The sequence below is a fragment of the Rutilus rutilus genome (assembly GCF_951802725.1).
Source record: "Rutilus rutilus genome assembly, chromosome: 15".
Taxonomy (NCBI): domain Eukaryota; kingdom Metazoa; phylum Chordata; class Actinopteri; order Cypriniformes; family Leuciscidae; genus Rutilus; species Rutilus rutilus.
Genome location: NC_140220.1, coordinates 4,372,056 through 4,387,907, shown reverse-complemented (window position 1 = coordinate 4,387,907; position 15,852 = coordinate 4,372,056). Strand labels below are relative to the sequence as shown.

Below are 15,852 nucleotides of genomic sequence, written 5' to 3'. Positions count from 1 at the left end.
GTCCTTGTTACATATGTTACATGCACTTACCATAGTAATAACAGTAAATTATGCATAATTACATGCAACTAATCCTCAACCAAACCCTGATCCTACCCTAACCCTATAGTAAATACATGTAGTTGCTCAGTACTTAAATATACAATTACACTGTAACAACAACACCTTAAAATAAAGGGTTACACTTAAGTACTGAGTAATATTAATTAACTACATGTACTTACTGTAGGGTTAGGATTTGGTTGAGGGTTAGTTGCATGTAATTATGCATCATTTACTGTTATTACTATGGTAAGTGCATGTAACATATGTATCAAGGACACTGTAAAATAAAGTTTAACCAAATAAACCCGTTTTTTTCTCTCTTAGTTCTTTGTCCCACAGTGCAACTACATACAGAACCAACAAGGAATTATGGACTATCAAAGAGCAATCTCTGAGCAGTAAAATATTAATGAAGGCTGGTTTGTGTTTTTGAACAGGATGCATGTGTTTTTAATGATGCTGGAATTCTGACGTGTGTGTGTGTGTGTGTGTCTCTTCTCTGACAGCGTCCTCAGGTGCATGGTGTTGCGCTCTTGAATCGGGCTCTTTCAGCGATTTGTCACGGTTCTGTTGGGCCCTGCTGCGACGGCACGTGCCAGATCTCCACCACAGCGCTCTGCTCCCTGTGTGCCAGACGGCCCAGCACTGCTGTCACCCGGGCACCGGCTCCAGCCCTGCCAACGCAAGCACACACAACCCCTACCCAGAATAGATGCAGGCACAGGGGCCAGACAGAAACCCCCACAGGACACACACACACACACACACACACACACGCACGCTGTACCCTGCAGCTCTGCAGACTGTTCATTTGCTCGAGTCGGGATGAGACAAGGTCAGATTCAGGCACAGCTTCCAACTTTATGGTTTCATCAATGTTCCATAATAATTAAAAGTGATAATTCTGATTCTAGATTGTGATTGGATGAGACTCTCTTAAAGCCATTGTAAAATATACAAAGGCAAGGCAAGTCGCACATTTTACACACAATGGTACAAACACTAATTCTATTGGCCTATTATTGCATGAATGCATTGGGAACTATAAATAGTCTACATGTAATGTCAGAACTGTGGTTTATTGTGATTATTATTAATAATGTAACTAGTATTTATTTATTGTTTAATCATATTTCTGTTGCTGCTGTTTTCTAAGAGCATTGTGCCTGTAAACCAGTGGTGTTGTAGTTGTGTCTAAAACTGAAACCATTAAAAATCATTTTTGGTAATTAAAATAAAGTGAAAATAAAATAAAATATAGATATTAGATTAAGAGAAGTTGTTTATTTCAGTAAGGCAACATTTCTTATTTTCTCGTAACTGAAACTAAAACTGAAATAAAATAAAGTTAAATAGAAATAAAAAGAAATTACTTAAATGTGAACTAAATTAAAATAAGGGCTAATTCAAAATATTAATAAAATCTAGTATATAAATGATAGTACAATAAAATATTCAAAACACACCACCTCTTGCATTTTAAAGCAATTTAAGCATTTTAGAAATAAGTTTTTTAAAGCAGTTTAAATATTTCTTTCTTTTTCTCTTTCTTTCTTTCTTTCTTTCTTGTACAGTAAATGAGTAATGAATTCTTTGTTGCTGGTGAAGAGGAGGGGTGACGGGTGAGTGTTTGTTTCCATGCATTCATTAAACAGCAGCTGAAACTCAACTGGAGAAAAGAACACACACACACACACGTTTACAGAGGTATGTAAATGAGGAAATACCAAACACTTCTCAGCCAACAATCCTAAACCCCAAAGTTTACAAAGGCAAGAAAAAGCATGATATACTTTTATTTATGAATAATAAAGACCTCTGAGGATTTATCAGCATTTTATCCTCAAGCTAGTGGAAATATGTCTCTCTTTCCTCTATATTTTTGTGTTTTTTCGCCAAGATGCATTTCAGCCTCTGTTGCATGTTCAACCAAACCGAACACATGAAACACACACAGGTTGATGTCATAGATCACATAGTCTGATGTAATCGCTCCAAGCACTTTGGGGAGAGACCTCATCTGTGTGTGTGTGTGTGTGTGTGTGTGTGTGCAGTCTGACAGTGACTGGAGGAGGCGGGAGCTCCAGGTTCATCTGCATAATTATGGTTTCGCTTCCTGAAACACAGGCCACGCCCACCGACGACCTTTCATCAACCCGAATACTGAACAGCTCAGAAACACAGCAATGAGTGTGTGTGTGTGTGTGTTGATGCTTGTAGATTCTTCTGAGGTTGTTCTCAGTTCTAGGGTTTTTTATCATCTACTATTAGTATCATTTAATTTGTTAAATTTACAATTTAAGGTGGCACAGAAGTGCTTCTGAAGTGGCAATTCGGTGTCTTTACACAGACTGTTGCATAAACGCATTTACACAGCAGTTTTAATAGTGTACTTTAGTACTATAGGGACTGAGGTGTGTCAGAGCATGATTTAGTCTGGCTTTTATGCAGCATTATGTCTTTACACAGAATTGTGAGCCGGCACAGAGCAGCCTTAAATCAGTGCCTTACATCAGTTAACATGAACTAACAATGAACAATACTTTAATTTCAACATTTACTAATACATATTTGAATATTTTTTTTGGCATTTTAACGCACTGTGAACTAACATGAACTAACAATATATATATATATTTTTTTTTTACTAATGTCAACAAAGAATCATAAATGCTTTAAAAAAGATAGTGTTAATTGTTAGTTGACGTTAGCTATATGAGACCTCACTGTAAAGTGTTATCTAGTTTTGTTTGTCCCTTTCTGAAACTACACACTTTCACACTTGAAATGTGTGTCCTGTTAAAAGTGTCTGATGCGGTGGTTTTGGGCTCTTGCGGTCTGGTTTGGTGAATGCATCGGGACCGGCGTGCTGCCATGCGCTCTGATCAGTGAATAGATTTACAAGCATTAGGGTCGGGGTATTGTGTGCTGCTTGTGAACAGGAGGTCCCAGTCTTTTGTGTGGATCAGCTGTTCCCCCCCCACAGAAAGCTGTCTGCAAACCTCCTGCTGGACTGTGCCGAGGGTCCGGGGTCCCAAAACACAATAGACATGTGCCACGTTTAACTGACACTCCAAACCGGCCAACACTTAACACACACACACACACACACACACACACGCGCGTGCGCACACACATACATACATAAGGTTATTTTTACTGATACGCATGTTCAAGAATGTCAGCCTTCTGTAGAGAAATGATCTCTTTGATTTCAGAGTTGTTTCTCCAAGACCGTGGAGGGACTTTTGTTTAAAGGGGTCCTATTATGTTTTAGTGTTTTTTATTACATTTTTAACTTTCTTTAGTGTGTAATGATGCTGTTTGAACATGAAAAAGATCTGTCTGTCTGTCTGTTTATCCATCCATCCATCCTTTTGTCTATCTAGCCATCCATCCATCCATCCCTTTATCTGTTTATCCTTCCCTTTATCTGTTCATCCATACATCCATCTGTTCATCCATCCCTCTATCTGTTCATCCATCCATCCATCCATCCATCCATCTGTTCATCCATCCCTCTATCTGTTCATCCATCCCTTTATCTGTTCATCCATACATCCATACATCCATCTGTTCATCCATCATCCATCTGTTCATCCATCCCTCTATCTGTTCATCCATCCATCCATCCATCCAGCCATCTGTTCATCCATCCCTCTATCTGTTCATCCATCCATCCATCCCTTTATCTGTTCATCCATCCATCCTTTTGTCTATCTAGCCATCTAGCCATCCATCCCTTTATCTGTTCATCCATCCCTCTATCTGTTCATCCATCCATCCATCCATCTGTTCATCCATCCCTCTATCTGTCCATCCATCCATCCATCCATCTGTTCATCCATCCCTCTATCTGTTCATCCATCCTTCTGTTTATCCATCCATCCATCCATCCCTCTATCTGTCCATCCATCCATCTGTTCATCCATCCATCCATCCCTCTATCTGTTCATCCATCCCTCTGTCTGTTCATCCATCCATCCATCTGTTCATCCATCCCTCTATCTGTTCATCCATCCTTCTGTTTATCCATCCATCCATCCATCCATCTGTTCATCCATCCATCCCTCTATCTGTTCATCCATCCCTCTGTCTGTTCATCCATCCATCCATCCATCCATCCATCCCTCTATCTGTCCATCCATCCATCCATCCATTCATCTATCCTCTTTCTAGCTATCAGTTCATCCATCCATCTTTCCATCCGTCCTTCCGTCTGTCTGTTTATCCATCCATCCATCCATCCATCCATCCATCCATCCATCCCTCTATCTGTCCATCCATCCATCCATCCTCTTTCTAGCAATCAGTTCATCCATCCATCCTTTCTAGCTATCAGTTCATCCATCCATCTTTCCATCCATCCATCTATCTATCAGTTCATCCATCCATCTTTCCATCCATCCATCTATCTGTTCATCCATCCATCTTTCCATCCATCCATCTATCTATCTGTTCATCCATCCATCTTTCCATCCATCCATCCATCTATCTGTTCATCCATCCATCTTTCCATCCATCCATCCATCTATCTGTTCATCCATCCATCCATCTGTTCATCCATCCATCCCTCTATCTGTTCATCCATCCCTCAATCTGTTCATCCATCCATCCATCCATCCTCTTTCTAGCTAGCCGTTCATCCATCCATCTTTCTGTTCGTCCTTCCGTCTGTCTGTTTATCCATCCATCCACATTTTTAAGAATCTCTGAGCTACAGCGCTGTGAATTACACCTTTATCTGCATGTTGAATCGGATGGAAAGTTTAAATACTGTGCCTAAAAAAGCCTTCATTCTCTTTCACAGCCACACCATGCTGTGTATTTTCACCCTACTGTAAGTTTTTGTTGCCTGTGTGTGTGTGTGTGTTAGTTCACAACAGCAACACCTGCCATACTGGAAAATGCCTTGAGGTTTGTGTGCTTTTACTGTGAGCCTGAAAGTGCAAGTGTTTACTTTCCTCTCCGTGTCTTTGTCTGAGCGCAGGCCAGATAAGAGCAGACCAGTGTTTACTTCTGAGGAGGAGAGAGGGAGGACAAACAGACGAGTGTGACCTGCAGCAGGCAGGTGTGACCTGCGCAAGACACGCTTACACACACGACACCGCCTCAGATGAACAGACGCATTTCCTTTCATAATGACACATTGTTGTGACACACCAATCACAAACGCATGCATTGTAATGCTCTTTCATAGCGGAGGATGCTAATTTTAAATAGAAATCTTTTGATCAATTTAATTCATCCTTGCTGAATAAAATGAATTTCTTTCAAAAAATAAAACATTACTGACCCCAAACTTGTGGTACACATCCAAACGGAAAAAGAAAGATGGTACTACCGTGGTGGTTGTTGGTATTTTATTGTTAGTGAAGGAAGTGCAATTAATCAGTCTCATTCTCTCTCCCAGCATGCACCAGCTCCCTGGATCCGGCCTCAGATGATGGATACCAGCTGAAATGTGTCCAGTTAAATCATTAGGACACACACTACAGGCCAGTCATTCAGAGAGGCAAGTAAAGTCAACATCCAGCCCTCTCAATGATGCTGAACTAACGCTGATTGATCACTGCCACACTGTGTGTGTGTGTGTGTGTGATCGGTTTCAGCTGTAAATCATACCAGTTTGTTGTTTGCTGTATCTTCAGATGCCTTTACCTTGTTTTGTTCTGGTTTGTAAATGTCGGCCTCAGTGTGTGTGTGTGTGTGTGTGTGTGTGAAAGGCTTTATCTGCTGTTATCTCCGCCGGCCCGCTCTGCAGCTGCTCTCCACCTGTCACTCACACAGGGAGTGGTGCTCGTGGTGCTCGTGGTCTGAGCTGTGTGTGTGTGTGTGTGTGTGTGTGTGTGTGCATGCGCATACATGCGCGTCTGTGAGTTCGTGATTACAGGGTCGCAGAGGGTTGCATTCTGTAATAAAATACACTGATGGAATGCATGCAAACATTAATTAATACTGAAGACGAGTATTGCATGTGTAATTTCAAGCAGTGATGTGATTATATTTCATTTAAAGCAATTTTTACAGCATTTTTCTAATTCTTGTGCATATGATTCATATGAGTTTTTTATGAGTTCATGCTACTTAAGAGACTGCATGGAATATTTCTACTTAACTTTTGTATACATTTTTTTGTGCTGATTATATTCTGTATATATTCTATATATATATGCTGTTTACACTAACAGGTTTTATACAAAATGTAAATGAGATATAGGCCTACTATAATTAACAGATTTTTGGTTGAATAGTAGACGAGAACATTTATCATAAATATGAGGCTGGGCAAAGTCGTCACTTGTGTGTTATATGTGTACATTTTATACAAAATGTGTTTTGGTCTACCAAAACAATGGTTTTATTTTAATTTTTTTATATTAAAATTCTTTGTATTACTGTTTACATTTTTGTTTTACTGTTTAAATTTAATTGAAAGGCTATTAAATAACAGGCAGCACAATTAAACACATAGAGATTTGTTTTACACTCTAGATAAGCGTTTCGTTTTTCAAACAAGCACATTCCTCTCCAATCCGTGTCAATTAACAGCATGCTCCTGTTGTGACGACTTGCCCCAGTATAAGGCTCAACATGTGAACAATCACCATATCCTGCCCTGTAACAGTGGAGAAGTCATTCATTGGGATACAAAATGTGACAACTAGCCCCGGGCTCTCATATAACGATATTTTTGTATGAGTTTCTGTCAGATCTGTAAGGCTCTATTTCTCAGCTGTGAAGTGAGGAGGTTTGTGGCCGTGAGTGTGTGTGTGTGTGTGTGTGTGTGTGTGTGTGTGAAGACTCATGACCTTTGGGAGGCGTCTGCATAACAGCAGTGTGTCTGAGCATTGTGGGATTTGGTGTCTATGGTGAACTCTCTCTTCAGATCTGCAGAAAGTCCCCTGCATGCCGACACCAAGCAAGGCTATTTTCTGTTTTCTTTACAGTATTTTCAAAGAATTTCAACCATAATTTCCCTTCTTCCAACCAACCCAGAGACTCCCAGTGTAAATTATTTTTTCTTTTTTCTCTGCATCCCCATTTATTAACTTTAATTAGTACATTGACATTATTACAGTGCATTATATAATGTATAACTGATCATTAATTAATTCAAATACTTAAAAAATGTATCATTTTAATTATTCAATTAAATTTTTTTTCTGATAAAAATATATATGCTAGTATTTCTGGGATAGTTTACAATTAACATAGAAATACTTCACCATTTCTATTCACCTTTAGCTTTTTAAAGTATCATTTAAAAAGTTCCATTTAGTCTCCGTATGATGTCACGAATTCTATAGGAATTAGAAAAATGTTTCAAATAGTTTTAGATGAAGAATTGCATCAATAACATCTTTAATATAACTATTCCCTGCCCTATACCAGTGGAAAAGTAAAACAATCACTTTTAGCTTTTTAACTGGCCATTTAAAAAGTACAAATATTCCATTTGTTCTCCGTATGATGTCACACATTCTACTGGAATTATTTTTTTAAATTTTTCAAAAGTTATGATGCTGCTGATGGTTAATAATCAGTTGTGATGAGGATGTCATTAATCACGGACACACAGACTGTTTTAGGTTGATGTGTTTTATTAAGTGCAGACGTATCTTGGTACAGAATCCAGTTGGACACATTTCATTGTATAAGATGATGATGATGATGATGATGATGATGTATTTCTCTGTGTTCACAGTGTCTGGGTTTCCACATGACAACACGCACCGGAATGTCACATCAAAAGTGGATCCCATTTTGACTTTTTGGACTGTTTATTATTATTATTATTATTATTCTTTTAAGCATTTTTGGACAAATAGCAACTGCAGAAACACACAAGCGCCGAACATGAAAAACGTAACAAATAAATTAATAAACGATTGTATCTAATGCAAGGTGAATTTCAGACTTTCAGCAGACGAAGATCGATCTTTAGATCAATGAATGAAACATTTGGCTGTCGAGACAAATTTCAAAATCAATCACAAATGAATTAGGCGAGCAAATAATTTAAATAAAACATTTGAAATAAATAAATAATAATGATAAGATAAATAATCACAAACATTTACACACACAATAATAATAATAGCAATATAAAAATGAATATCAGCAACTGCAATCACTCCAACATTTACATGATTAAGGCAGTTTTACAGCATGTCGAGATCTAACTCAAGGCATTTCTGGCTACACTAAAGGGAGAAACCCTTGTCAGTAGGTTGTGTTGAAAGCTACAGTCAAAGTCCACAGATTCACAAGCTCTATTAAAGCTAGAAACGATGGAAACGTATGTACAGCCTGTGAATTCAAGGCATGTTCTAGGATTCTTAGGTCTAAAAGCTAAAAGCACTTGTGCGGAGATCCTAGAAAAATAAGCAAACAGTCTAACCTGTTGTACCTCCTCCAGATAAACTACCTTACACGGTTACAAGGTTCTGCATTGACATCGATGCTTCCATGATGGAGAACTTTAAAATGTTCTTCACACTAGGAAAAAAAAAAACAGTTTTTTTTTCTTTTTTCTTTTTTTGTGGAACCAAAAAATGGTGGTCGCTGCGAAAACCTCCTTTCGGAACCTTTGTTTTTAAGAGTGTGGATTTGAAACCAGCAGGATTCGCATCCAGGTGCTCATCCAGGAGGATTCTGTGGGTTAAGGCAGTGCTTCCAGACCCGTTTTGGACAACAGTTGTGTCAGATCCTAAATGTGCACTGTTCTGGGACTGGGAAGCACTGGTTTAAGGCACAGCTTCAGCAGGCTGGACGCACCGGCATCTGAAGCAGGATGACCTGCCTGTTCTCCGACGGGTGGCATTTGTTGATGTGTCTCGTAAGTCCCGGTGAGCTGTAAAACATGGCGGGACAGTACTTGCACGGATACACCTGCGCCGAGTGCTGCAGTCGGATGTGCCTCTCCTGGCTCATTCTGCTCGGGAAGTTTTCCCCGCACACCGGGCACAGGTGGCACTCGGACGCGCTGAGATTCAGAGGCGCTTGGCTTTGGGGTTTATCGCACGCTTCGTGAAGCGCCGTCACGTGCTTTTTCAGGTACGCTTGACGTTTGAACTTCTTCCCACAGTGCGGGCAATCATACAGACCGTCTTCCGACCCAGACTCGGAAAGTCCAGGACTAGGAGTGTCCCTGTCGCTGGAGGTCTCGTGCTCTTTTTCAGGCGCGGGCGTCTTATTGCTTTCCGGGTTCCCCGGTTTGGGCTTGTGCCACCGCCGGTGCGAGGCCAGGTTCGCCGGGCAGCTGAAGAGCTTGTCGCATTCGGGGCATCTGTACTCGATCCGGACGATCCTGGAGCACTTGTGCTGGGCCAGAGAGAAGGGATCAGCGTACGCCTCTCTGCACAGCTGACACACGAACTCTCCGAGCGGCTTGTCTCCTCCTGCGCACTGAGATCTGGGCTTCTGCTCCAGTGGACCTTCTTTAATCTTCAAGCCCAGCACTGGAGAAGTGGTCATCTCGTCCTCAAACTGCAGTTTCCGCATAGCTTTGGCTTTCTTGGACGCGGCTTTGCCTTTGCGCTCTGCGTCGGGTGCGGGTCTTTTCGTGGTTGTTGTGGTGCCGGTTCGGTTGCTGTTGCTGGTGCCGATTTTAAGATCCACGGGCGCGAACGGCGCGAGATCGGAGCTGTTGGGCGCCGCCGGGAAGGACTCCGCTGAAATAGGCGAGCCGAGATTGAAGCGCCTTTCCAAACATGCCCTCTCGTGCTCTCTGCTCACGGGTCGGGTCGGGCTGTACATGGATCGGTAGACTATCTCGGGGTTCCCGAACTGCACCGGTGATACCGGGCGGCGCGCGCACAGCGCGTCCTGCTGCGCGGCTGGAAACGCGCCCTGCTCATCCTCATCCGAGCGGACGCGGTAGGAAACAGGTGTCGCTTTCTTATTTCTTTTGACTAAAAATCCTCTGGGCATCTTCGCCAGCTGAAAGGCACTTCAGACGGGTTGAAATCAGAGGCACACCTGGTATACTATATTTGGACGCGTGCGGCGATCTTTCCATCACGGAGGCATAGCAGCAGTCTTTTTAAGCAGGAATGATGACATTGTTCTCGCCCCTCGCTGCCTCGTCCAATCAGATGGAGCTGGAATCCCTATGGATTTGGAGATGGGAGGGTCTGCAGATTGCTCGGGCAGATGTACCTGAGGTTTATTATATTAGGATGCTTTAGGCACACGCTGGTTCCTCCTCTTTTCACGCTTTGATGCGTCCCGTCAATGCGCACGTGCCCTGCCTTTGTCAGCATCCTTTAGGGGCTCCTTCACTCTTAGAGCATCAGAATTTCAAATTAAAAAGGGGGAAATGGCAACAAAGAAGTCGTGCAATGTTCAATTTTTAATAGGCCCATACTCGCGTTTGACAAGCAGCGCGGTTTAACAAATATGTCTTGAAATCAGTTTGTGCAGCGAAAGGGCTGCAAGGTGCATGCGTAATTTGTCTCGAAACTAATTAAATGTATAAATCAGACGCCTGCAGGCTTAGGACATGTGCGACAGTTGAATGCGGGACGTATTAATCACTCTTTGCGCGCATACATAATTCATAAAAGAGGCTCCTCTCGTTTGCATCACAAAAGACACGCTTGCGCGAGCTGCCGGGACAGACGCACATCATCCTTCTGTTCAAACGGACTCATTCCGGTCTCAGACTCACCCGTGCCATCATCATCAGCAGCAGCATCATCATTGTGCTCGTGCATGTGATGATGTCATTCCAATGCAACGGTCTCGTAATAGCGGAATTTCGCGTAATCTCCGGCGTTATTGTAGTTCCAGACTAGCACGTTTGTTGTATGTGATTTCATAACTCGTTGTGAGGGTTTTAGAGGAACATATTGCCTTTTTTAAATTTCCACATACAATATCTTTTTTTGGGGGGCCAGATGGTTTACTTGCCTAACTTAGACAAGCACATTTGTTGCACCTGATATCTGATGTGCAAACATTTTATTTTATGTTACTATTTCACTTGATTTGCATTTTAGAGAAACCTCTGTAGTTTTTTTTTTATTGCCCTTTTAAATTTTTAGTTATTTCCGAATTCAAGACCCAGCTTTTAGAAAAACACATTTGTTGCATCTGAAATAGTTTCATTTTATTATTATTGTTTTAAACATCAGATCTGGTTGCATTACTACCCATACATGAGCTATATGACGGTGGACTGTTGGATCATGCGCCTGTGATTTTCTGCCCCACGTTCATTATCATACAGCTGCTGCTGCGCTCTCATTCTGCTGCTCTTATCTCTGCTGCCTTCAGATCTCCACTTAATATACAACCCTATACTGGATAGCACATACACCGAGTATTCAAACCAGCAAAGTCAGTTATTTTTAATGAATTGTCACTCAGTACACACCAAATATTTGCATTTGACAAAACCAGAAGCTTTATTTATTTGCTCAACTTCTTTGACCCCAACCCCCCACAATGTGCTCCCCCCCCCCCCCCCACACACACACACAAACATATGGTGCAGCAAATGTAAAGAAATAAAGAAACAAAAGATAAAGTACTGAATAAATGCCCCTAAATGTAAAATGGATATTGATTAGAGCAGTCCCGGCCGGGCGTACATAGTCAGATGGTATCTGTTGTACCTCAGATAATCCAGAACACTCTTTCTCAGAGCAGAATAAGCCTCGCTTTTCTGAAACACCTCGCTGAGACCCGTCAGCTGATCGGACTCTGCTTTATCGTCCACTATCTTCTGAAGAGCCTCTTGAATTGACACCGAACCACTCTCACCCTGTCAGGACAAAACACAATACAAGTCTTGTTTTTAAAATATGCGTGTTCGTTCTTAAAAAAAAACATTTTTGGGTGACAAGTGAGATGTTCTTTAATTGTATCTTATAGTCCCCCCCCCCCACATTTATTTCCACATTCAAGACCCAATTTATTGCAAGATGGTTTGCCAGACGTGGACAAACACATTTTTTATTCTGTAGTTTGTTTTATTTTTAACATCCGATCTGGTTGCATTTCTGCCCACCAGAGCTAAATGTATAAAATACATTGCATTAAAATGATCGGTGCATGACGTGTACATGTGCAACCATGTTACGTATTTGCATTACCGTGTTTATCTGACATCAACAGATGTTTTGGAAAGAGGGTAAATGCTTTAAACACAGATAACATAGATGTAAAGCAAACCGACCTCTAGTTTGGCCGAGTCCATGATTTGGCGCACCTCCTGTTCAAAGTCAGCAAAGCGGTCGTGATAAAGAGCCAAGCACCAGCTCTCTTTAAAATAACTGGGGAAAGAGGAAATAAAAAAGTGACTTTTGGATTTAAAGACTAGTTTGAGGTCAGTATGTTTTTTGATTTGAATACTTTTATTCAACAAGGATGAATTAAAGATCATGTCATGTATGTCATGTTTGAAATGGTCTGGAGAAGATCTGTATAAAGATAATTGTTCCTTTTGCATTCCATGGAAAACAGCCGGCAGGTGTGGAACGACATGAGGGTGAGTAAATAATTACAGAACTTGAATTTTTGGGTGAACTGTCACTTTAACTCTGGATGTTCACAATGTTCATCTAACATCCTCCATATAGCAGCACGGTTGATAAATTATGTTCATGATCGTCTTTAAGATCGGCCGTTCTCCGTAATGACATTGAGCGCCGACCACATTCAGTCACGACAAAAGACCAGTGAAGAATCCCATTTTAATAAGTGTGATCAGCACTGATGGGTGGGTGGCTTAACTATTGTCTCCTGGTGGTGTGGTGAAGCGGATTGCACACCTGCATAAACAGATTACTAATGCAGGACAAAGGCTCTGGTGGTGAAGGGGCAGTGGTGGGAAAGTTTTGGAGCAGAGGTCACACTGTTGGAAATGAATCTTCATATAAAGTGTGACTAGATGAGGACAGATATGATTACGGGTTGGAGTGTCATAAATTATCCTGTGCATTAACTCAAGGGAATTAGTTGTTAGATTTGCTGTTTCGGTATTGAAATGAACAATCAAAACTTGTTCTAGGGTGAATCTAACAAGAACATGTGTAGGCCAAATATCTCCACAAAAAAAAGAGGGAAAACTATACACACACACATATATATATGTATATAATGCGCTCTGAGAATAATATAAAATAACTTATCAGTAAAACATCCAAAACTCTATGACAAATTTGTAATACAACAAAATACCGTCCCCTTTTGTTTTTAGGGTGAAATTTGACTTTCTTGTTAGATTCCTCGTTTTTCCAGCATGAATAAGGTGAGTATCATGTTAAATTGGTTTTAAGAATGTTGTAGTGTAGAATTTTGCTTCATTTGTAGATTTGAAATTAGTCTTTGATTTGACTAATTGTAATTTAGGATCAGCCCTGATTTAGACTGTAACAGAAAAATGAATTTTTGTAACGAGATTTATGTGACAAGGCTGGACCTGTACATGTCATGGACCAAACAATCGTGGTAGCGTGAGCAGAGGTGATTCAGCAGCAGCTGGTGTTTCCTGTAGAGACACAGGAGGTTGGAGACAGGAAGTGCATTCTTCGAGAGGCATGTGATGCTCTCCACCACATCATCCTGGCTGAGATGCAGATGAAAGTAGTTCCCCGTTTCAGTGCGGCCCGTCACCATGTCACGACCCTGCAGGACGGATAATAAAGATGGATGTTTTTGCAACTCTTAGGGTGTGTTCACACTTGTCATGTTTGGTTCGATTAAAGCGGACTCTGGTACGATTGCTCTGTTAGTGCGGTTCATTTGTGAACACTGCCGTCCGAACCCTGGTGCACCAAACAAGCGGACCGAGACCGCTGTAAAGATGGTTCCAAACTAACTCTGGCGCGGTTTGACTTAAATATGAACACAACAGACCAAAGACATGTAAACAAACCAAAAACGGGACATGATGTCACAAGATGCGACCCTAAAAAGGGTCAGTTCGGTACAGGCATCAGAACCGCGTCTCCTCGCAGCAGATCTTCATTTGTGTGTGTGACGGAGGGATTCCTGTCACTGTCCTGACTCCTTTACACATTTTATAAGCTCTTCATGAATTCTCAGCTCCATCGTATGTACATGCATTTAGCCCTACACACAGCATTGTCTTTTAATTTTAATTTGTATATCTTTAGGTTCGGTGTTAAAAAAGACATAGTGAATGCTTAGTAAACCAGGATTAAATGTATCATTTTCTGTTTTGGTCTGGACCAAAAGAACCAAGAGAACCGAACTACAAGTGTGAACACACCCTGGTAATCTACTAAGATTGTTCTCTGATATGATGCAAACTAATATTTGATTTTGACCTGCAGAATTTAAACGTACTTTCTGAGCTGATGGAGCTTCATGGCCTTTGGATGTCGGTTTTGCGACATGGAGATAATTGTAGCCGCCTGGTAATCTTCCCCCTGTGAATTCAGAGTATTTTTTTACAAGTTATTCCTAATAACTCTTGTTTTTACAAACACAAAATTAATAGCATTTCCCCACCGAACACCGCAAATATGATTATAAAGCAGTTTATCTCATATCAGACACTGTGTTTCCGTGTAACAGATGGTCCATTATGCTTTAATCACTTAGCCTGTGATTAGATTATGCAAATTAACTGTCAATAGTGTGGTGTCGGTCAGAATTAGATGAAATGGGGGGGAATCTGGGTGACACAACACAAGCTAAACGTCTTAAACCCCTGCTTTAATGTACAGGGCTTGTGATTCAGAAATTCAGAAGGAGAATAGTGACCTTGGATCTTGGCTTGAGTGTAGAGAGGAATGAGCTGTTCCTCATCAGACGGTGGGTTGGCGGGACGCTCCAGGGTCGGGTCACATAAGGGCAGGAGAACAGATGCCAAACTCTGCCCCACCTCCTTGGAATTAAAGCAGGAATCGCTCCATTGGTCAGCATGGTAACGGCGGGAGTATTTGGTCAAAGGGCCAGCGGCGTATATGGAGGGGTCGTTGGTATGAAAGGTGGTATCTACCACCAAACGGCCATCGAACACTAAACAGGCATCATTGGCGGCCTTGAAGGCGTCGCGGTCGACAGTTTTACAAGAGAAGCTGAAGAACACCTGTAAAAAATTGAATGCAAGTGACAAACATGCAGCATTTAAAGTGTTTTCCACATCATGATGGACTAAACATCCAACGGCTCATATCACGAAGAGCGCAAATGTCCTTGATCTTTTAAAATACTTTGAGGGTCTATGAAATCATTCTGTTCAAATCAAAATGTCCATTTTTGGGTGAAAGAATATTTTAAAAGCACAGCAGGAAGATAAAGGAAATGTTTAATAAAAATCAATTTAGTCTTAAAACTAAAATATGTACATGTTTGGGGTCAGTAATCTATATTTTTTTTTAACTTTTATTCAGCAAGGATGTATTAAATTGATGAAAAGTGACAGTAAAAACATTTATAATGTAATATGGAAATATGAACATCAATAATAATAAGAAATGTTTCTTGAGCAGCAAATCAGCATAATAGAATGATTTCTGAAGGATCATGTGACACTGAAGACTGGAGTAATGATGCTGAAAATGTAGCTTTGATCACAGGAATAAATGACATTTTACAATATATGAAAATAGAAAACAATTGCTTGAATAATATGTCACAATATTAGTTTGTACTCTATTTTTGATCAAATAAATGCTTTTTTTGGTGAGCAGAAGGTGAGTTAATTTATTAAAAAAAATAAAAAAATAAAAAAATCTTACTAACCCCAAACTTTTGAATGGTACTGTGTTTTTTGGCACCAAATCCTTTACTAACATTATAAGCATGTGTAATACGACTCCTTTA

General features: G+C 40.8%; 2 protein-coding genes across 2 annotated transcripts in view; both read right to left on the bottom strand.

Moving 5' to 3' along the window:
• Positions 1-7,662: 7,662 nt before the first annotated feature.
• On the bottom strand, positions 7,663-10,155 carry insm1a (insulinoma-associated 1a). Its single transcript, XM_084432979.1, has one exon. The coding sequence runs from the start codon at positions 9,979-9,981 to the stop codon at positions 8,809-8,811; it is 1,173 nt and encodes a 390-aa protein (XP_084289105.1). The 5' UTR covers positions 9,982-10,155; the 3' UTR covers positions 7,663-8,808.
• A 1,397-nt stretch (positions 10,156-11,552) lies between these two features.
• The window catches only part of cfap61 (cilia and flagella associated protein 61), a gene marked incomplete at its 5' end in the record, with an annotated part of 30,416 nt that continues 26,116 nt past the window's right edge, over positions 11,553-15,852 (bottom strand). Inside the window, 5 exons of the mRNA XM_084433406.1 lie at positions 11,553-11,818; positions 12,233-12,329; positions 13,478-13,683; positions 14,368-14,450; positions 14,788-15,115. Of these exons, the coding sequence (XP_084289532.1) occupies positions 11,621-11,818; positions 12,233-12,329; positions 13,478-13,683; positions 14,368-14,450; positions 14,788-15,115 (912 nt within the window). The 3' untranslated portion in view covers positions 11,553-11,620. The remainder of the gene's footprint in view (positions 11,819-12,232; positions 12,330-13,477; positions 13,684-14,367; positions 14,451-14,787; positions 15,116-15,852) is intronic.

Coding starts and splice junctions, on each gene's coding strand:
- insm1a (XM_084432979.1), bottom strand. CDS start 9,981: ATGCCCAGAGGATTTTTAGTCAAAAGAAATAAGAAAGCGACACCTGTT.